Source organism: Melitaea cinxia, chromosome 6, assembly GCF_905220565.1.
Source record: "Melitaea cinxia chromosome 6, ilMelCinx1.1, whole genome shotgun sequence".
Lineage (NCBI taxonomy): Eukaryota > Metazoa > Arthropoda > Insecta > Lepidoptera > Nymphalidae > Melitaea > Melitaea cinxia.
Genome location: NC_059399.1, coordinates 8,804,576 through 8,829,380, shown reverse-complemented (window position 1 = coordinate 8,829,380; position 24,805 = coordinate 8,804,576). Strand labels below are relative to the sequence as shown.

General features: G+C 31.0%; 1 protein-coding gene across 1 annotated transcript; it reads left to right on the top strand.

The window, feature by feature from the left end:
- Window positions 1-483: 483 nt before the first annotated feature.
- Window positions 484-24,511, top strand: LOC123654667 (glutamine synthetase 2 cytoplasmic-like). The gene is made up of 7 exons (XM_045590558.1): window positions 484-649; window positions 5,871-6,032; window positions 8,489-8,702; window positions 12,329-12,401; window positions 18,320-18,504; window positions 19,842-19,981; window positions 24,363-24,511. Exons 1-7 carry the CDS (start codon window positions 484-486, stop codon window positions 24,509-24,511), a joined length of 1,089 nt encoding a protein of 362 aa, XP_045446514.1.
- The last annotated feature ends 294 nt before the right edge of the window (window positions 24,512-24,805 follow it).

Here is a 24,805-nt window from a genome sequence, read left to right as displayed (position 1 = left end):
CTGTATTCGATAATGTTTACTTTGAAAGGATCATATTTCTCGAAAGCATGATTACTCGAAAATCCGTTGGCTTTGAAAGATTTCAAAGACATTTACTCTTGAATTTCGATGCAAAATAATTTTAAATATATTGTACAATGTAATGTAACGTGTGTATTGTATAATAACATATTGTACAATGTTGTGTACTCCGTAATGGAATACATATTAGATAACAATTTAATAATGGCTCGATATGATGTGTTATATGTATTCTGTGGATATCTATAAAATAAATAAATAAATAGACTGAAAACAGAACATTTAGTTGAAAATTTGTATATTATATCTTCATTACCTATACTAAGTTGTTATACATTTGTACAAATATTTTTTAAATAAATATATTATATGTTACATTATTATTGCGTTATAGATTTGATTTCTTATAAATTATTATTAGTTCAATGTAAACAGTAAATTAATAATGTTGAAGGTGTCAACATGAACTCTGTCCCTATTGCACTAAACAAAGCGGCGATGCGCAAGTATGAAGATCTAGAAATACCCTGTGAATCTATTCTCGCGGCTTATGTTTGGGTCGACGGATCTGGAATCAATTTACGCTCAAAAGATAGAACTTTCGATTTTGTGCCCAAAACAAATAAAGGTAACGTGTTCCAGTAATATCGTCTTAAAGGAATACAAAGCTTGTTAGGTAAATTACCACTTTAAAGCTGCAAGGTAAGTAAGTATCTTATTTTGAGAAAAAACACAAATTATACTTATTTTAATATTAACAGTACCTGAGTGACCGAGCTTAGCTCGGTATTTTTAGTAAATCGTGTTTTTTGGAAATCATATTTAAATACGAATTACATATTTTTAAAATATGAATAGTATTTTTTTACCAACAATAATAAAAAATATAAGTAGATATAAAAAATCAAAAATAAAAAAAAATCATTAAAAAATAATAATGATAAAATATAAAAATAATATTTTTCGATTTCACTAACATAATAATAAAAAATAAGAACTGGCTATTTAAATAAAAAATAAGGAGTGCAATTAGAAAAAAAGAAAAAATCGCGACCGGCCGATTTCCCACCTGAGCTATTACAACTTTATTGACAAGTGCAAAATTTATCTTCGTATTCTAAAAATATTGTAGTCTTATTTTCATTGTCAAACTGGGATAAAACGACATTTCCTAAAAATTAATCCTAGCTAGATTTATTTATCTCCCCTGAAATCTTTTGCATACAAAATTTTATGAAAATCGTTGGAGCCGTTTCCGTCAGATTCTATATATATACTAGCTGACCCCGCAAATGTTGTTGTGCCATATATTCTATTAACCTTCTCAACCCCCCCCCTCAATTTCATGAGAATCGGTCAAGCCGTTTCGGAGAAGTTTAACTACAAACACCGCGACACGAGAATTTTATATATTAGATATAAAATAATGTGTTAAATAATATCCCTTTAGATCCTTTCTGAAATTTATGATATAATCCTGAAAAAGTTTGAGTTTATTGATACTTACGAAGTTGTAGCGTTTTTTTTTTGAAACTAAAATTAAAGAGGTATGTAATTCACACTTACTCGTATATATTGTACTAGTTTGTATAAAATCTGAATACAATAAACCAATTTTATTCGTATATTAATTGTTTTCTTTTTCTATCTGAAATCATATATAAGTTAAATATTACTCTCCTTATATTTTGATTCTACTTGAGATCATTTATTTTGATTAAAAATTATTTATAATTTAGTGGAAGCTATTAGTAGAAAATATTTCTAATCAAAAACAGATTTGATTTTAGACAAAATATTGTGCGACCTTAACACAAGTTGTTATTCCAGTGAATGTTAAACGTATGGAGAGATTTAGAAATACTATAAAAATCAAATAGATATACCATCAATAGGTGGTGTTAATGATAAATATGGAGTTTTATGCGGTCATATAAACAGTGTGTTCAAGACTGTATTTATACCAAAAAAATAATCTCTCTAAGTATTGTAAGTCAGTCAATGATTGGGCGACTCTGGGAATCTATAAAAGTAGGCAAAAATTATATGATCGACACGAGAAATCGTATAATACAAACATTGTTTTGTGTAATTATATCAGAAAATATTCAAATTTTTCTAAACTTGTTTGTGCCGCGGCTAATTCAATATTCATTAGAAATAAAATTAAGTCTAGTAAAAACAAAATTAAAATGACTTGGAATATTATAAATGCCGAAACTGGAAAATCAAAAGAACGTAATGGTGTCAGTGAACTAATCATTGACAATCACTCTATTAAAGCGGTTAATCAAGTGGCAACTGCTTTGGAAAAACACTTTGCTGACATTCCACTTTCGACAACTAAGGCGCTTATATTATCGCCCGAAGTCGCTGAATCGTTGCTTAAACAAAATGTAAATGCGTGCAAAGGTGATTTTATTTTTAAACCCATAGATGCTAATGAAATTGTTAAGACATTTAAAACTTTAGAAATTAAAAATATCGCTGACCTTTAGGGTATATCTGTTAAAATTATTGGTACAATTGTTGATATCATAACACCCAACTTAGCGATTAAATTTAATGAATGTATTATAAGTGATGAGTTTCCTGATTCTTATGAAGCACATGATTGTTGTCATACAGATCCAATAAATTACAGGCCCATTTCTATTCTACCTGCTTGTAGTAAAATATTTGAAAAAGTGATTCTCGGTCAGCTTTTAAACCATTTCAGAAATAATCTTTTACATAACAAACAGTTCGGTTTCACTAAATGACACTCAACAACTGATGCCGGTGTCAAGCTTTTTACTTCGATAGTCAATGCTTGGGAGGAGTCGCGTGATAATTTAGGTGTATTTTGTGATTTTTTAAAGGCTAATTTGACTGTGTTCATCATAACATATTAATGAGGAAACTCAGTCACTATGGCATTCAAAATACCGCACTAAAACTTCTGGTTTCTTATCTTTGTGATTGAACTCAGAGGGTTGAAGTAAATGGTACTAAGTTGTCTGAGTCTCATATACAGATGGGAGTCCCACCAGGCTCAATTCTTGGTCCATTTTTGTTTTTAATATACATAAACGACCTGCCGTATTTAGTAGAGAAAGAAGCATGAGATTATATTGTTTGCTGATGATACTTCATTAATATTTAAATTACGTAGACAAGAAACCAACTATGACGAAGTAAACAATGCTCTCTCTGAACTGGTTCACTGGTTTAGTTTGAATAACTTACTTCTCAATAGTAAAAAAAAACTAATTGTAAATCTAAAACAAATTGATATGCATCGAAAACTCAATGGTGATAAATTGAACTTAGTTAACTCAACCGTTTTTCAAGGAACCACCATTGATTCTAAGTTGCAGTGGGGACCCCATATCTGTCAATTGACGGATAGACTGAGTTCTGCAGCATAAGCGGTTAAAAGAATAAGGAGGAACAGATGTCGATACAGCTAGATTAGTTTACTTCAGCTACTTCCATAGTATAATGTGCTATGGCATTTTGCTACGGGGCAATGCGGCTGATATTATTATATATCATTTTTATTCTGCAGAAAAGGGCTATCCGTTAGACATTTACAAAATGGGATGTAAAGAATCTCTGAAAGAGAAATTTAAAGAAATCAACATCCTGACCTTTGCATCGCAGTATACTCGTATTTATGAAAATATAATGTACATACGGAAAAATAGGCATTTATTGACATGCCTTACATGATGTAACACTCAAGAACGACCACAAATTAATATTTCCTAAATGCAGGCTCAGGAAAAAAAGTAGTTCCTTTATAGGAATGTCTATCTTATTATAAAATAAGATTCCGGCTGCGCTTCAATCTCCGCCTTTACTGAAGTTTAAAAAAATTACTAAAATTTATGTAGTAAAGCCTATTATAACATCAATTAATATCTTAATGATGAAAAGGCATGGGATTTAATAAAGCTCAACCAGGCTATGTCTTTGATCTCAATCTGTAAATAGATATAGTTAAAATATTGTGAGCAGGCGACATGTGGTGGTTTCGACACACACAATTGGCTGTTTCGTGTTTGTCCTGATAATTTCATGGTCATACTGTTACTTTTTGTCTTGTGACTTTAAATTTTTAAAAGAGTACCGAGAATTTTTTTTTCTCCGGCTTTTTTTTCTCTCGGCCTACACTAGGGACATTACTTTATCTTATTTATTGTAATATTTAATAAAGCTGAGGACAAAATAGAAAGGTAATGTCTACCGAGAAATTAGAAATTTAAAGTAACTTATATTTTGATTATTTTGACTAAGTTAAGGTTGCACATAACACTGGGTAACCTAAGTTTGTAATGTACCCAATGTTAAGATATAAATTTTTATGTTATTGTTTGATTTTTTTGCTACCTTAATTTTCTTTTATTATTGTCGAGTTTTTTTTTTAATTAATTTGTATTATTATTTTTGTAAATGACATTATTTTGACTTTCGTTAAGTGTGTTTATCACCTCATGACGAAATAAATGTTTTCATTTCATTTCATTTCACCAAAACTTACTTATGATATTTTTTCGTATGTTACCGTACGCAAGAACGCAGCTGTAACGGTTTGATATTTCAGAAATTTATTATAAACGGAAAATGTTTCAATATATTTATAAAAATAAGAAATAAAATGTTGGAACAACTTAATTAATATCTAGTTTAAAGAAATAATAAATAAAAACGTTTGAATCTTCTTCAATTGCATAAAGTCTCTATTTCCTGATAATAAGAAAAATAAATAACTTCTCTGTACAATATCACTGATGTAGATTTCCTTCCGTTGTATTGCGAAGCTTTCCAGTAAGAGATGTACTTAAAATAAACTTAAGAGATTAGCACTAAGTGATGCTTAATTAGATTTTAACTATCATTAATCTTAAAACTCTTAACATTACTGCTGAACCTGATTTTTTAAAATAAACTAGTGTTTTGTAAATTACCTTACTTAGAAGGTAATTATTATAATAATAAAAACTCTTTATTGTGTGTATCAAGAATGAGCAACATTACAAAAAACAAACAGGAAATAAGTTCAAAAGGCGGCCTTATTGCAAATGAGCGATTTCGGTAATTCTAAGGTAACAATTGATAGAAACAATTTATATTTAAAACTTTGAAAGCATTTGAGAGAGCATTTATTCCATAAATTAACCTTTACAATCTAAGGCGAAGATCCATATTAAAACTACGGAGGAAGTATCTAAAATTAAGTGAGCTAATAAAATGTCCTAGTAATGGAACTGAGAAAAGGACGATAGACAAACTTTAGTAACTATGTATTAACTTCTAACGAGACCCATGTAGACAAATAGTAGATACTTTTATATGGGTAACTTTTCTAAGCTAAAATCAACTACATATATATATATAAAATCCAAAATGTATATACGCGCATAAATTCTGAATAACTTTCCAATTAGATAATTCTTATTTTTTTGTGTTCATTATTGTCAGAATAATGATTAGGGTTGTATAAAAGAAAATTTGCTGTGTGGTTACGGCAGTAAAGAATATAACTACTGCCTCTCTCCCCGTGGGTGTCGTAAGAGGCGACTTAGATTCAAATACTTTTAAAACTACTTTTAGTAACGATATCATCATTCGTGAAAAAAAATACGTTAATTAGCTGAAAATTCTAACTTATTAATATGAAAACTTTTTTTAATTCATCCTGTATTGGTTCTAGTTCCAATTGAAGTAGTAAAATAAAGTCTTATTTGGAAAAACTCCGGCTTAATTTAGTAAATAACTTTAATGTTAGCTTAAATATGCCACCTGCTATGTAAATTACAAAAAACCCCTACAATTTTAAGTAAATTAATGTTTTTATATTGTAGACCTACCAATTTGGTATTTTGATGGGAGCAATACCTCGCAAGCCACTCCTGACAATTCTGATACGTACATATTCCCTCAAGTGATTTATAATGATCCGTTTCGACGTGGAAGCCATATATTGGTTTTGGCAGATACTTATCAACACAATTATCAGCCAACTGGTAAGTATTATTCAGTTATTTAATCTTAAATATAAATATGTAATATGACTGAATATGTAATTTTTATACTTTTTAGCTGGTAATTCAACATGGTTTTTGTCTAAACTGTATATTTGAAGTTTTTGGTCCACATTTTGAGACACTTGTAATTTAGAATAAGATATAAATATATTTATTTAGTAGGTAATTGCAGCTATAGGAGATTGGCGAATCGACATAAAATACCTATCCGATTTTAAGTTTAATATAAGATATAATAGTATTTTTCGGCGACAAAATTTTAATTCTTTAATATTTCACCCAAATAGAGACATCGGCTAGTTACGATTTTGTTACATATTATAAAACATTTTAATAAATCCATACTTTTAGATAACGATACGAAAATATTGTTTTCTGTTCGCTTAAAAAATGTTTAATTTATGCTATATTCTGATTTATAATATATAAACAATTGGTTTCTAGTTAAATTTATATACCTTAATATATTTAGGTACTATGTAAATGACGACGCAAAGACAATTTTAACGGGTTGGATAGGCACTAACGTCAAAGCACATGTGCCCCGCAGACGTTAACGTTATATATTATTCGTGTTTGGATTTTGCAAAAAAACCCCAGGATCACTTTTCCCTTTTTTCTTCCGTTTCCTATATTTTTATGTTTTTGTATATTATGCGGTCCAGCCGTTCTCCTGTTATAAGTGTTCGAACAAACCCGACTTTGTTTTGTATATTAATATTTTATAATTATTTTACAAATTAATTAAACACAATCAATACAAAAAACGCCGAGTAAGTAAAATGTAATTCACATTAAGTGTGTTTATTAGTGCTTGTTTAGAAAAGTAGCGTTTATTCTTTTATTCGAGAAAAGTTACGTTAGAAGCCGTGCAGAATATGAATGTTTTCAAGGTCTTCCATGCGTGGGACGAATATCGACCACACGAGGACGCCATCTCTCATAGTATCTCGTCATACTGCAGTAGAAAAGCGAATTAGGAACAAGGTTGAGAAGTTCCTAAGCACCTGCTCTTTCAAATTCCTTTGTAAAAATCAATTTACAGATAACATTTTGTCTGTTTTTCAAGCTGAGGATATTCCCCTCTGTTAGCTATTTTTCTGTTAGCTATTGATCGGGTTACACTGATATTCATCAAGTTAGGCGTTCGGTGGTTAATTCGTATCAAAGAAGAGAAAAGAGATCCGTAATACACGTTAAAAAAAAAACAATTACCAAGAAATAATTCAAGCATCTGTATCTGTGAAAATTATAATTTCACTTTTTTTAGAATATTTAGTTTTAGAAGTAAGACATATAGAGAATATTTAGTTTTAGAAGAAGTCTGTTGAGGATAGTTAGATTATATAACACATTAAATAAAAAATAACCACAACCGTTATATCGATCATTAGCACACTGGTTCCCTAATTAATAACAAAATTTAGTTTAAAAGCTTACAATTTATGAAAAATTGTTGTTTTAACTTGATATTAATCAAATCAAATCTAGTTTATCTCTTAAATTTAATCCACAAAACTTCTTTTCTCTCTCTTTCAAACAAATCCACGTCTGCGCGATGAGATTTCAATGCAGTTACGTTGATGAAAGTTTAGATTGATTTTTTTTGTTATTTATTTATTTATTAATAATTTATTGCACAATACATTAAAGAATTGTACAAAAGACGGGCTTAATGCTAAAAGCATTCTCTATCAGTCAATCTTAGGACGTACAAGAGCAGAGGTTTGTAGGTGTGCAAAATCGGGTTATTATTGTATTTCGAATAAGGATCCGTTACTATTGTAACGTAACATATTAATATCGGCTGAATATTGAATCTAAAACCTGCTTAGGAAAATTTTTGTAAAACCGAAAAACTTAAAAGTTGAAAAAAGATAACAGTTAACAATGCAGAATTTTTTATTTACCTTCTAAATTCGATATTATGTGTTCATTTTTGTTATTGATTACGCACAAGACATATTTTCTATTCATATCAGTTGTTTAATTATATAAACCTGCTTATGATAGCAAAACTTTAATATATCCGAAATAATATTTGACAGAGTGCCTAAATATATATATATATATATATATCAATACAACTCAATAAGTTTACTTAATTTATTGTTCCGGTATATCTAAAGCATAGCAACAACAAAGGGGGTATTATTAACGTTACCTACGCAACAACCCAAACTTCCCTTATTATACTCCGCTACATAGAAATACTTCATACAATAAATACAATATAAACCTACTCTTGTTAGAAAGGAAATCGTCCTATATCATTTTAACAATTATTTAATAATTCTCCGTCTACGTTTTATATCATTATCGTTCGTTTCTTTACTAGTCTTAGAATCAAAAAGTGAAATGTATCTGTAACCTAAATATATTATGTGGATACGAAAATCAGGAAATCACGTCTGTTTTAATTTATTTTTCCACAGCATCGAATCATCGAAAAAATTGCACATTGGTGTGCGAAAAAGCCGAAGTAGAAGAGCCATGGTTTGGCTTCAACCAGGAGTTCTTTTTAACGACAACTGATGGAAGACCACTTGGGTGGCCACCTGGAGGCTTTCCCGCTCCCCCTGGTCCTTACTATTGTGCCATTGGTGCTAACAAAATAGTTGCTCGAGACCTAATGGAGGCTTTCTACAGGTAATATATTATTTCAGAAAACTAGAACCACAATATTATAAAAATACCACATTTACTGTTTAAATTTTATGTTAGGCTTTAAATTGTAGCTTCTTCGAGGAAATATGAGCCTAAGCAACGCCGAGTTTTTAATTCTTTAATTTTGCCTTTAAAATGTTCTACGTTCTCAACAATGTATATTTTAGAAGAATTTCTGAGATGAATAGGTGCCAACCAGAATCGGAGCAGAGAGGCCTTCATTTCCATAAAAAAAGGCCAACAGTACAGGAAATACCCAACAGTATGATACATACTTCAGTAGAAGGATAGCAAAAACGTTTTAGTTTTACTTTTCTTCCATGAAATTCATAATTACGTGTAGATAGGAACGTAATAATTTTATCAAATAATGAACAGTGATTAAATTTTAATGACTAATAAATAAAGAGCCTTTTTTTTGTTCGGCTATAGGTACTGCGAAAACTACTGAACCGATCGGAATAATGTTTATACCATAAGATGCATGTTTTGGAGAAGGTTTATGATATAGGTTTATGTATATTTATTATAGGTATATGATATGTTGTTGATTACTTACCGTTTAAAAAAATATAGACGGACAGAGGTCGCTAGTTTTTAATAAATAAAATAGATGTTCTAGAACTAAAAATACTTTATTTCAAATAATGAAATAAAAAAATTACGAGTATATATTCACAAAAAATGGTGGTACGAAAATCATTATTAAATTGTTAGTTATAAAAATGTTTATTCATATTTCAAGTTTATTAATTTATTTAAATACTAGCTGTGCCTGCGACTTCGTCCGCGTGTAATTTAACAAATTATAATAATTGTTCAGTTTTCAGTTATTAAAAAAAATCTAAAATAAAAGTAAGTTAGTTAGTTACCCTAAGTTACTCCTTATTACATCAGCTATCTGCCAATGAAAGTCCCGTCAAAATCGGTCCAGCCTTTTCAGAGATTAGCTGGAACAAACAGACAAACAGACAGACAAAAATTGTAAAAAATGTTATTTTGGTATATGTACCGTGTATACATACATATGAATTTAGTAAAAAGCGCTTATTTTAATATTAAAAATAGACACTCCATAAGTACACAACAGTATAAAAAATAGCAAAAAATAAATAAATTCATTTCATTCATTCATTTTAAACTGAAATGTTCTAATTACGATTTAACCTTGAATCGTTTAAAAGCGTTTAGGTATTTTCATACCGTGATTGCGCGAAGGTTCAATTTAAAGTTAAATCACTTATTTTGAATAATTAACATTTTTTACACCAGTAAAACTCATCAACAGATAGAGAAGGCAGTTATATTCTTTAATGAAATTAACTAGGATTCGAGATGAAAAATTATACCAGAAACCATAAAACCTAAGAGTATTACTTTAAAAATATCAAGTTGATCGACTTTAGTGGTTCGTTTTTTTCTTTTATGTTTCGTATTTTACGCGCTAAAGATAATTTTATTATATATATGTGTGTGTATGTGTGGGTATGTGTGGGTATGTGTGTGTATGTGTTTTATAGGATTTGGTTTCTAGATATTCTTTAATTGAAAAAATTATACTTTGTTGCCAAAACAAGGTTATATTAACAAATATTAGCATACATTAGTTAATTACACAACGATATAAAAAGTAGATAAATATATTCAAAGCTATTACTAATAACTGCGCGAACACGCAGCGCTTCGCTATTTTAATTTATTAGGGAGATTTATGAAGTTTCTCGAGTAAATTAACCATGAACTGTGTGTAGGTCAGATATAAATAAACTTGAGCTTTTCGCAAGCATTGTTCTAATGTTTTTTTTTATAAAAATAATACTAATATTTCTATTGATTTTATGTTACGCCCTAATATCTTAGTATTTGTATATTTGTTTTATTTACTATTTGGGTTTGATACAACAAATGGAGAGATTTATTAATATGTTAGAAAGGATGTAATTTAAAGATAGTTCTGTAAATATTTCAATGGATTTGGTTTAAGAGTTCAGTATTTACAGACATATTAGTCCTTAATTTAGACTTAAATGACTTTAAGCTCGTAGTGTATAGAAGCGTTTTAACACCGTTCACCTTAAGCTGAATGTAAAGAGATGAGGAAAAGAGATGATATTCGAGGACCAAACTCACAGCCACTAGCATCAGCTAGTTTCTGTGACTTACACTAATGCGTTATCAAAATTATAAGTAATGGAAGCATCTCAAGTTTTTCTTTGCTTTACTACAATGTTAATCAAACGCGTCATTATTTAGTTTGCCAGCATTTTTCACACCACATGAGAAGAATGTGGAAATAACATCGGTTTCGGATATTATCTACTTAGTTGAAACCCATTGTACCCATGTCATTGTTTTAGTGGTAAAGATGCCCTTTGACCTTTTGTAGTTCAGTATCTATACCTGCCCATTTCATTTTCACTTACTATAAAGTTCATATTCTGGTTCAATCTTTATACGTATTTTGTCAAAATTCTTTAAGTTTAAACATTAAATTTAAAATTAAAGTTTATTACATAGTTTATAAGTGATAAAGTAAATATAAATGGTAACTAACCCACAAATATAGATTTCAATTATTCGCCGATAAATCTTCCTTTAGAAATTGACACTTTCGTTTGTCTAATGTTCGGCATTGTTTCGAATGTACACACACTGCAAGACTAAAGTCATTAGTTTCCGAGTTTAGTGCTCCGGTATTTGTATTTGCTGTATCTATATCAATACCAATATTGCAAGTCGTATGTAATATTGCAGAAACGCTTTGTTAAATAAGGGATTCTTATAACGTTTGTTATGTTGAATATAGGTAATAAGTAATAGTCCAATGGGACTTTATATTCAGTTTTTAATTTTTGATAGTCTTTAGGAGGCTGAAATCTAAGAAATCATAAATCTTATATATAAGTCAAGAAAGGTAATCAATTTTGGTCGAATACTATTATCTACTACCATAATTATGGTACGAGAGACAGTCTACGTAACACGATCAAAGTAGCGATTACGTTTGGCATTTATTATTTACTAGCGACCAATTCCGGGTACGCATGGATAGTATAATTATAATGATCTTAGCGAAAACGAGAACCGCGGTGCAAGGGGTTGTCGCAGTCCCATCATCGATTTGAAGCCCGAGACGACATATTATTTCGTGCACATTATTTTGTACTAATTCTAGGATAGAAAATTATACGGTATAAAATTATAATAATACAAGTAGCATGAAATATTTTTGGTATATTTCGTATTTATGTTGACAAGGACTAATATTGTATCCATTTAAATAGCAATCTAATCACGGCACGTGGCTTTTTCGTTTAGAAGTTAGAATAGGTACATAGTAAGCTATGCTCTTTTACCCTTCTTCCACGCTGACGATAGAGCGCTCTCGGCGCCCGTCACCTTTCTTACCACAGAACACAATTCTACTTAAGAATAATGTTATTATTTTAGCTGTGTGTGTTAATCTTCTGTAAGGTTTAAGTACTTCCCCAGACGAGCTGTTTCAGATTTTGAGCATGATATATCTTGCCATACCCTATCTCAATAGTATATTGTATATGTTTTTACTAAAAAAACAAAAGTCTATAATTTTTTTTTTATGTTCGTAGGTGTTGTCTTTATGCGGGCGTGCGGATTAACGGTATTAACCCTGGAACAACACCTTCTCAGTGGAATTTTCAGGTAAATTCGTCACCGACTAAGGTACTATTTCCATATATCATTAATATATGTATTATTTATTATAGAGGTTGTTTGAGACCGGTATCAGGGTTGTGGCTTCTATTCGCACTTCGATTTTTGGTGTATATAATTATTACATAATTATATTAGTATATCCGCCAACCCTAGAACAACCCTTTAACTGGGGTAGGGCACAGCAGGAATTTCCTGCTCAAAATATGGAGCAGCCCGACTGGGGTAGGTACTCCTAGACCTTACAGAAGACCACAGCTAAATAATACTGTTTTCAAGCAGTATTGTGTTCCTGTTGGTGAGTAAGGTGACTAGAGCTCCTGGGGGGGATTGGGTATAGGGTCGGCAACGCGCTTGCAATGCTTCTGGTGTTGCAGGCGTCTATAAGCTACGGTAATCTCTTACCATCAATGACTAATAATACATAATAAGTACGTGACGTAGATGCGCCTTAAAACCAAGCGAGTTACATGAGTCAACGAGATTAGAGAGAGTGTGAAATTATTCAATTTACAGATTACATTAAAAATACAAACAATTTTATTGATCAGTAAGAATGTAAACTAAAATTTAAAATTTAAATTAAAAATGTTAAAAAAGTGATGGTAATAAGTATAATAATAATTTCAGATACGATTACTTTTTGATTGATATATTATTATAATATGAGAATTAAATTTGGTCAATGAAAGATTAAATCGGCCATTCTCCGATTAGCAAATTTTTCGTGTCCGGGCTTGTTTAAACCGTAATATCATCATATTCAATCATGCACTTTTTTATATATTTTAGATAGCATCCGTACCTAGCTGTAAAAAAAATATTGGCTTCTGATTTAAGTAATTAAGACTAAATTAATTTAACTTATGTTCAAAAAACCTCTGTTCTCTAATTACCGTGACGTGTCCGTACACCAACTTAATCTTAAAACTTGCTTGTAATTTTTATAGCGTATAGATTTACTTTGATCCATTCAACGTTTTAAACGATATTAAGCAGCGTGTATCGCATAACAAAATATCAACTCAATAGAACCAGTCTACAAATAATTATTATGAAGTAATCGTATGTCCAATGGAAACTTCTAATTACCGTAACATCTGCTGTTCTCGAGTGCACATCCCTAAATAAAAGTATTTGGCACATCACTACCGTACGCATCGCGTCTCCTCAGTGTGTGCCGAGGTCCATCAGCAGTTGTATGACTCTCATGTTAGTGTACCACCAATGAAGCACGTGAGTATATAATTACCGTAGCCTTGGTTAAAAACTTTTCTAATTACCGTTGTTCTTATTTTAATACTAGATTTTAAAGATAGACCCAAGTTGATCATGTAAATGGAGACAGTACTTTGGCCTCCGTACGTTGTAATAAGCTAGAATTTGTATACTGCGTCGGTTTTAAACATTTTTGTGAAAATTTATCGTTTTCTAATTACCGTATACCAATTACCATATGTTTATAATTACTTAATACTTGTTTACCGCGGTTTTCGTAGATTATTATTATCATTGTCCGTAAATATGTCTATATTATATGCTGACCATTCATCAAATTATTTAATTTATAGGATAGGAAAACCCAAAAAGACCAAAGAGGAAGTTAAAGAAAATAGAAGGCTTGCCGCGCGACAACGCCAAGAACGAATTAAAAATGCCCCTTTTTGTATTAGCAATCAAAAAAAAAATAAAGGAGAAAGAAGGGTACAATAAAAAAAATAAAAAAATACTGCCTATCTGCGAAATGTCACCAAAAGCCGGAAGAAAACTCAAAAAAGAAGTAGAGAAAATTTCAGAACTTACTATAAAAGACAAAAGGAAAAGGGAAAATTGAAAACAATCGAGGAAGAAGGGACCTTGGATATAGAGGTGCTTCATAACAATATAACAGATCCTCTTGAAACTCTGTCACACCACATCTCAATGATTTATCATATTCGCTGCGCTAAAAAGTACACTAAAAGAGTACAAAATTGTCCCGAAAATCCCAAATCAAAAAAATAAGATAATCAGCAAGACGAAATTTTTCTGCAGTCGACTTCTTTTGAAAAAGAATTAGTTCCCTTCAAAAAGACACCAAATTTTAAACCTTCTTTAACCACATCAACGCCGCGTCCATCTAGTGCTCTGTCATCATCTTCTACTGAAAGTATGTTATTTTATTATTAATCAATAATGAGCATTTCACCGAAAATAAAGATACAAGTGTGAATATTACGGAACGAGCGTCTTCCTTGTGTTCAACACCAACTTCACCAACTTCACCATCTTCAAAGATAACTGGCGAGAAACCGATACGTAAAAAAATCTCACTCTTATTGTTATTTAGAAGGCATGTATAGAAAACAAATAAAGAAATGTCATATTTGAGACAAAACAATAGAGCTAAGAAGAGCAAAAGAAAAGTACAGGAAGCAAGCATTAAGAGTGAAATATAAAACACGCTACATCCAAAACCAAAACAAAGTCATGATAAAGAAATAGAACCAAAGTATTTACATAATAATAATATAGGGACTACTGTAGAGACAACCAAACAAGACGTCCAAATTTTTGTAGAGCAAGATGAGATCAGTCGCATTTGTCCTGGCAAGAGAGAATATATTTCAAGAAAAACGTGGCGTGAACTCATGTCTTCTCTTGTCTTGTCTTGCCCATAGTCACCACGCTGGGCAGGCGGGTTGGAGACCGCAGGGCTGGCTTTGTTGCACCTAAGACGCTGCTGCCCGTCTTCGGCCTGTGTATTTCAAAACCAGTAGTTGGATGATTATCCTGCCATCGGTCGGCACTTTCAAGTTCCAGGGTGGTAGTGGAACTGTGTAATCCCTTAGTCGCCTCTTACGATACTCGCGGGAAGAGAGGGAGTGGCTATATTCTTACTGCCGTAACCACACAGCATATTTTCTAATTACCGTTACATTAAATATAAAAATTTTCTAATTACCGTACTCATAAATTTTTTAAGTCTCATTATCTAGAAAACCACAATTAACTGTTACATACCAAATTAATTATTGAATTCGTATTTTTGATTTGTTTCATATTTTAATGTGTTTAAGTCAAATCAGTGAAAAATAAAAAACGTTACGGTAATTAGGCAAAGAACGCCGAATTGGAGAATGACCGAAATATATCACAGTCCAGAAACAGATTGTTGTACTTATTACAACTTCTATTCATAAATAAATTTCGTGCGAAATTAGTTCTAGTTGCAGGAACGCAGAATGTCTCTCTACGTCTAGAACTAATTTGTGGATAATGGAAAAATAATCTCGAGAGCAGATATGGCGAATCAACATGACTTTTATAATTTTAAATAGTAATACTTGGTCTTTGACGCTAAGCATTCAATTTTGTTACTCAAAAAAGATCATCTAATTTACCTTTTGATCGATCATTATCATCGCATTTGTTGCCATATTGGTGCTTATTCAAGTGCTTATACTTATACAAGAGTCGATTACTGTGGCCCAATAAATATAACTTTATGTAGATGCAGAGGACAAAAGGCTTATATTTACCTGTTTCTCTTTTTTGTAATAAGGGCAGATCATATAAAACTTGATCTTGATTTAACTTCTAGTTCTTTTTTTAACGCGTTCAAACGCTTTATTTCACGCATATGGCCAGTTGCAAATATATACACTGACAATGGCACTAATTTTGTTGGAGCCAAAGCTTAACTTTGAATTGTTCAAATTCCTATCATCGCAATCTTATGAATAATGCTATTCCGTGGAACTAGCAAATCATCGCATTCAATGGCATATGATACCACCACGCGTTCCACACTTTGGTGGGATTTGGGAATCAAATATTTAAAGCTTTTAAAGTTTTTAAAGCGATAACTGCAGAAAAATTGTTATCTCAAAAATGTCGAAAGTCTTTAGCTGATGCAGGACTTTCCATTTTAAAATTAATTAGTTGATCAAAATAAGTCGACGCCTAAATACTCGGATCCTCGTAAAGGTAAGGTAAATCGTCCCATTTTAATAAATAACATTTAATATGTCTAAATATAGACATGATGGTTTACCTCCAGTTTTTCTTAAACGTTGTTGTCTTTCACACTTGCGTTACCTTTGTCTATATTATTTAATTTTTCCTTCAAATCTGGTAATATGCCTCAAATTTGGAAAAAATCTTATATAGTTCCCATTTATTAAAGTGGTGACAAGCATGACATTAAGAATTATAGATCAATTTCCAAGATAAATACCATTACCAAACTATTCAAAAATATAATTTATGATATTATTTCCATTTTTAAGACTCTTAATTATTAGCCACCAACACGGATTTGTCACAAAAAAATCTACTGAAAGCAATATTTGTAAATTCATTCACCACGTTGAGCTAAGGATTCTGGTAATCATTTAGACGCTATCTAAACAGACTTCTCCAAAGCGTTTGATAAGATACGGCGCTCGGTCTTGATACGAAAACTCAAAGAAATTGGCATGCATGGAGACTTACTACGATGGATAATATCTTACCTCCGTGACCGTAGCCAAGCTGTCACTATAAAAGGATTCTGTTCTACATTTCTTCCGGTTACCTCAGGCTTGCCCCAAGGCTCCCATTTGGCTCTCCACTTTTGTTTAATTTATTTATCAATCATGTTTTAGCTATGTTTACTAATCTGATACATTGTTATATGCAGATAATATAAAAAAATTCAAAGAAGTTAAATTTACCTCGGGCTGTCTAGATTTACAAAGGGATCTTGATAATTTTGTCAACTATTGTAAAAATAGCTTCTTGGAGCTAGAATATTAAAAAATGCCACGTTATTATTTTTTCCAGAAGTCCAAAACTGATTAAATTTGATTACCAACTTGACGCCACATTAATTTCTCGTGTTACAGATATAAGAGACCTGGGAATCATACTTAACAGCAAGTTAACTTTTAAAGAACATATTAATCACGTTACATCCAAAGCTTACCGTATGCTAGGGTTTATACTACGAGTGAGCAAAGACTTTAAACAGTTCTACAATTACACTTCTTTTTAATGCCTATGTAAGATTTGTTTTTGAGTACGGTTCTATTCTGTGGAATCCGCAACATCTAACAAAGCAAAATAAACTGGACAAAATTTTCAACCTATTAGTCAAACACACACACACATAGACAAAGGTTCTGTTGCAACCCTAACACACAGAAGAGTCGAGAGAGACCAATTATTTCTATATTCGTCACATTTTTTTCTTTTTTTTACAATGTAAAAGTGTTTGATTATATGTATGCAAGAAGTAATAAATAAATAAGAAAATATAAAAAAAAAAATTTTGAAACTTGTTCTATACTCCTCTTGTTAAACGAAATTACAAAAAAACTCACCTTTATACATCGATCATTCAACTTTTATAATCAACAATTACAAACATTGACCCTTTTAGCTGCTCAACAAGTATCTATAAGAGGAGTGTACGACTGAAGCTGATGGAAATATTATAATTTTTTTTCTAGGTCCTTTTCATTTACATGCTAGTCTTTTTTTTGTAAATTTTGAATTGGCTAATCGAAATAAATAATATTATGGTGTATTTGTTTTGTATCTTTTATATTTTTAAAATACCTTAAAATTTTTGTTATTTCTCTCCAAATTATTTTGCTAAATGTATTATTGTTATAATTATTAGTGAAAACTTGTTTGAAAAATGTGTTAGTGGTATGTTGAGTATGAATTTACTATTAATTTTGTTTGTTTCCCAATAAAAAAATAAATTAAAAAAAAACTTTTTTGTTAAATTCAACGCGGACGAAGTCACGGGCACAGCTAGTGTTTAAATACTATCTAGTTTAGCTACACAAGTTTTGTGTTATACAAATATTAGATTAAAATAATGTTGACAATGGTTTGAAATTTCTGCCTTCTGATACTTTGAAATCAATTCATAGGTTGGACCATGTCCAGGATTAAGAGCAGCTGATGATTTGTGGATGGCTCGCTACATTTTGAGTAGGCTTGCTGAGGAATACGGCACTGTTGCTTCATTTGAACCACAGCCGGTAGCCGACTGGCCAGGAAACGGTACATTCATCTATTTTTCATCCAAGGATATGAGAGAAGAAGACGGAATTTTGTGAGTAAAATTATTATTTTTCTATATTTTGCATATAAAGTCATTATGTAACGATCGCTATCAGGTGTGCATGATAACAACCAGGACCGATAGCTTGACGTGCTCTCCGAAACACGGTGGGGAGACCCACAGGGATTAACAACCAGATCGGAAATAAATATTTGTATAAATACAAATATTCACTCCGAGCGGGAATCGAACCCGCGACCGTCGGTGTTTAGGCGCCGCAAATACGGCACACGCACCATTACTCCAGAGCAGTCGTCGTTCGTATTTGATATATACGTTTGTTCATTCTATCACAAATGTGATAAAATATCAAAATTTATTTTTAAGCCCATTTTATCGACAATATTTTAGTTACAAACAAGAATTAATTTATTACTAATTGCAATCTCTGCTCTAGGGATTGTGATTTAGATCAAAATAATAGCCAACTAATCTTTTGAAAACGGTTATATTGATTCTCGATTTATCATTTGTTCTCCTTTTATTTGTTTTATGTATGGATTAAGCCTGCTAGCTTGTACTGTTATGGCTTCAGATCTATAAAATTATATATAAACTTGATTACAGGAGAAACCTGTTATGGATATAAGTATTTAGGAGAATATGTCTAGTTTACAATTGAGACGTAATTTTAGAAATTATTATATTGATGAGACGTAATTTTAGAAATTATTATATTGACGATAATTGTATCGTTTGCTTTTAAGCAACAACTTTCTTTTTTAGTATTTGACTTTTTATTTTCTATAAGCTTTTATTTTTAATTCATTTACATATTTTGTAATCAGTGGACGATCATAACACTTCCAACGGTAATTTAATTGTGAAATTACGGCAATTTGTTAATGATAATGAAGAAACACGCGGTTATGATAAAGGAACACTTATACTCATTTACACATACCTGTTTATATCGCAACCTTCATGTTTATTTCATTACACGACAGATTATCCCTTTCATTATTTTGCGTATGATTAATTATTGTAATTATTACTAATATAATACGAAGAAATTTTTTACGAAATAAAAGATTTATCGATATAAAGTCTGACTACTCAGAGTTATGTTAATAACGTAGTATAAGTGGAGCATACATCACATAAAAAATCAAAGGAACAATCATTTCACTTTACAAAATATTGAACATTCATTTACATACGTTATACCAATTTGCAGGATATTTGAATATATTGAAAATTGTTCTACAGAAATTCAACAAAATGTAAATATCAAACAAATTTCATTCTTTAGCTGGCTGAACAATAAAAAATATTTCCAAGTATCGAGTTATTGAAATGTAATATACAATATTGTTACTTTCATGTAGAGTGATAGAAAGGGCGATAGATAAGTTGGCTCGGCGTCACGGAGCTCATATCAATGAATATGATGCGAATAATGGCACCGACAACGCACGACGGCTCACAGGGAAGAATGGAATGCCACACATACGTGACTTTACTGCAGGTAATGTATACAAATAAATAAAATATAAATGTATATTTGTATTGCTAAAACAAGATGTTAAATAATTTACAAAAGCAACACTTATATTAATGTTATTAAGTAAAAAGATTTGTTTTTTTTTTATTTCTTTGAAATGGATAAACTCAAAAACTCCTGTACTTATTTAAAAAGTTTTTTCTGCACAACTTTTTTAAACAGTTGCTTTCGTTTTGAGTGCAACATAGAAAAAAGATTTGATAAAATACCGTATTGTCTGGGTGACTAAACAGTCGGCCGTCTATTTTTGTCACTTTTATTTTAAAAAGCATTAAAAGATTTAAGAAGCTTTTTTTCATATAATTATATTCATTTATTATTGAATATAGTATAGTTTGGTAGATTTATGCTCTTGATTATGTGTCGATATAAAATATTTTACTTACATCACGAGACCTTTGGGAAGCCCTAATGAAATAATAATAAAAAGAAAAAACATTTCTAGTAAAAAACTAATTTTGATAATATTTACAAAATATATTATACTAGCGGCCCGCTCCGGCTTCGCACGGCTATAAAATATATAGCCTATATCATTTACTGAAAAAATAATTAAAATCGATCCAGTAGTTTTGATTTATTCATTACTGCCCGCGCATAAAATAAACGCATCCGATCGCTGCTAAATTCAAAGTGCTACAGGGAAAACCGCGGCCTTCTACGCGCTATTTATAGGCACGCTCGCGCCGCTCGCAAACGCTACGTCCCGCGATTTTTAAATCTGTAATATCTTCGAAAATATTAATTTAAATTATATGCTGTAAAGGGCCATATAGAACTATATTAAATCAGAAATGTATTTAAGGTATTTAATTAGATAAGGATTAATGCTGTATTGGTTAAAATCGCTTCGAAAATTAGCCATTATTTGTCGTAAAAAGTAAATGACAAAAAATGTTATTTTGGGATATCCATAAAAGATAGACATATACCATAGCAGAGTTTCTGTAAACCTTTTCAATGTGTACAATACTTAGTACATTATTTTGATAAATCTCTTAGGGTTTACCCTGCGTTTGCAATGTAAGCGGAAAAAATGTAATTATTTACGATATCACATTAGAAACCTCAAAAATAACAGTATTTCTTCACTATTTAATGGATGTTATTATACATATAAACCTTCCTCTTCAATCACTCTATCTATTAAAAAAAACTGCATCAAAATCCGTTGCGTAGTTTTAAGGATTTAAGCATGCACAGGGACATAGGGACATAGAGACAGAGAAAGCGACTTTGTTTTATACTATGTAGTGATATATTGATAATATTACAGATATTGCAATCGCTCTGATGTAGTGGTGCGTGTGCCACGTCAACGCCTAAACATTGACGATTTGAGAATTTGACTTCCGCTCGGAATGGATATTTGTATTAACAGATATTTCTTTCTGGTTTGGTTGTCTCTCCTTGTGGATTTCTCCACCGTGCTTTGGATAATATTTTGATTTCTGGGTCCCGGTTGTTATCATAAATGAACGATAACGATCGATTCTCATTTAGGAATATATCCGCCAATCCGCAGTAGAGCAGCGTGTTGGATTAAGCTCCAATCCTTCTCTTACATGAAGAAAGAGGCCTATACCCAGCAGTGGGATATTAGGTACAGGCTGAAACGAACAAATTATTTTCTGCAGTGTATATTCATTGCCAATTTCATATGAAGTTTATCATCTATTATTTCAGGTCGCGATATTGCTATTACTACTAGCAGCTAGTACTATTGTGTCATATTGGCAAATTAACAGCTGTTAATCAAAATGGTCATTTTCAATATTTTATGTATACCTACTGCTAACTCTATAATGATAATTGGGAGCATTATGTTTTCAATCAAATAGAAAAAGAAAAGTCGTACGTATAAAGTCGCGCCCCAAAGTTTACACAGAAAAATTTTGTGTGTCAGCTATATATATATTTTTTGTATGAGTATATATGTATATGTTCTGTGTGAGTATATGTTTGCGCGTGTGCATGTCCGTATATGTGTGTGTGTGCGTGTGTGTGTGCGCGCGCGCATATGTATGTATATATATATATATATATATATATATATCAATGATTTAATATTTTCGTTTGTGCGTCTACCTACTTTAATTTCTGTCTGTAACCGTTCCTTTTTGGGTGTGCTGGAAGAAATCTCTTACAGGGATAAGCACACCCATTATACGTGAGTCTCCATGACAAAATATTGTGTATAATCCTGTACGTATAAAAATTGTTAAATAAATAAAAATAACAATTAAATAATTTTAGACTTCACGAATACACCACAGGAACGCTTGTAGTATGTAGGTTAGCATTTTAAGGTAGCATCTTAATAGTTATTATAATTAATTCATTTTCCTGTTTTTATATAAATTTTCATAGCTACCAAGACATGATAACTTTTCGATGATAGTTGTCAGAGTAGAGGAGAGAACGTGAATAAAGAATGCATGGGTACTGTTTTTAACACTACAAAATCCATATTAAATTATTATTATTATTTTCAAAAGTTTTATGAAACTACTGAAAATATGCTTTTATTTAACCTCCTCGGTTTAATATCTAAATAAAACATACGACTGAATTGTATACCGTTCTCTTCATCGCATTACAATAAAACTTTTAAGCATATATCTAAAAGCGTGACAAACTATTTCAAAACAAATAATACCACGTAAATTGTATTAAATTCTCAACGTTTACCGTTTTTCACATGGCTTAAACAATGACTGTTTTTATGTTTCTTTTTGTTTAGAATTTAGTTCTAGACTATATGTGATTCCTTAAATATTATCTGTGTTTAATTGACGAAATATGTGGGTGTGTAATATCGAATTTTATTGATCAGCCCACGCTTCAACCTGTAATATAAGCTATATTAATCTAACAGAGGACCAACTTAATAATCTTGAGCGTCTTCAAAATTTCGCTATACGGTTTATATTCTGCCTTCGCAAATATGACCATGTTTCTGAATTTCGTTCCAAGCTCAAGTGGCTTCCAATACGTTCTCGCCGAAACCTGAATACTTTATCTCTTCTGTACTGTGCGTTATTTGACTCTAAGGCTCCGTCTTATTTAAAAGATAAGTTTGAATTTCTCGTGGATCATTCTTCCCTAAGATCTTCGATTGAACTAATGTTAAAATTGCTTTTTCATAAATAAAAAAAACAGTCAGTCTTTCACCATTCGGGCAATTAGGCTATGGAATAATTTACCATTATATATAAAAGAAGCCAAATCACTCCCAACATTCAAAAAATTAGTTAAAAAACATTACCTTAATACTGAGGGCGATTCAAAGTAAATTTACGTAAAGTACAATAAAGAGTAAATAAATAAATAAAATAAAAAATTATATCCCACTACTGGGCATAGGCTTCCTTCCCCATGTAGGAGAAGGAAGCTTACTCCACCACGCTGCTCCAATGCGGGTTGGTGGATATATTCCTTAATAAGCGTAACGATCGCTATCAGGTGTACATGATAACAACCGGAATCGATGGCTTATCATGCTCTTCGAGGTACGGTGAGGAGACCCACAAGGACTGCACAAACACCTAAACCACGACAAACACCTGTATGGCCAATACAAATGATTGTCATGTGCGGGGATCGAACCCGCAACCGCCAGCGTCAGAACAGCCCAACTCACTGTCTATCTACATGATACACATCGTGTTATGTGATGTGATACACATTTGTATCATGTTTATGTGAACTATTTTAATAATAAGTGTAGAGTTTTTGAATACTCGTCGCTCGTTTCTGTTATTAAAATAAAACTAATACAACTATTGTTATGTTATTTATAAATATTTTTTTAATGAAATATTTGGAGACCTTCTCTTGACTACTGATTCCCGTCAACATTATTCAGAATGATGTTATACGTACGAAATATCTGTAACAGAAGCTAAATGGAAATGCCTGTTTTTTCTCATATTGAATATTACTTTTATTAGTGTGTTAATAGAACACCTGTGCTACTCACTTCAATTAGAATTGTGTTACAACTAATTCAATTAATTAGTGACTTTAATGGTTCCTAAATTTTTAATAAAATAATATTATTAAAAAATTACTGTTGCCTATTTTTCATAAAATAAATTCCTTTAAAAATTTTTGCCAAAGGGCGCATTGAATGATACCAACCAATACGATACAGGTGTCAAGAATTTGGTAACATTAGTACAATAAATAACGTAGTTGATATATTTTTTAGTCTTGTGATTAAATAACAAATTTGCACGCTTAAGCAACATTAATTTGGAATGAGTCGAAGAAAATCAAACGTTTTTTATAACTTTCTTTATTTAGTTCAAAATATTTTACTTATTTACAAATGAATTGACAGGTGTTGCAAATCGATGCTGTGCCGTTCGTATTCCACGCCAAGTATCAGAAGATAAACGGGGCTACCTAGAAGATCGTCGGCCTGCTTCTAACGCTGATCCATACCGTTTGATTTCCATTATGTTAAGAACATGCATATTCGATGAATAGAAATATATATATATATATATATATATATATATATATATATATATATATATATATATATATTTTAAATAAAAGCTAAATTATCGTGGTTACTGGTTATGTTTACAAATTTCAGGAATTATTATTTTTTAAATAAATATGCTCTGTACGTTACCCTTTAATATAAGGAGTATGTGTTTAGATTTAAAAATCTGTGTTTATAAGTTTAATTTTTTTGTATGTAGGTGGTATAAATTTGCAATAAAAGCTACAATTTACTTTAAAATACTTTCTGAAATTATTGTGTAAAACTACTAT

Coding starts and splice junctions, on each gene's coding strand:
- LOC123654667 (XM_045590558.1), top strand. CDS start 484: ATGAACTCTGTCCCTATTGCACTAAACAAAGCGGCGATGCGCAAGTAT. Junction 12,402..18,319: donor CTTCTCAGTGGAATTTTCAG/GTAAATTCGTCA, acceptor ATCAATTCATAG/GTTGGACCATGTCCAGGATT. Junction 19,982..24,362: donor CATACGTGACTTTACTGCAG/GTAATGTATACA, acceptor ATGAATTGACAG/GTGTTGCAAATCGATGCTGT.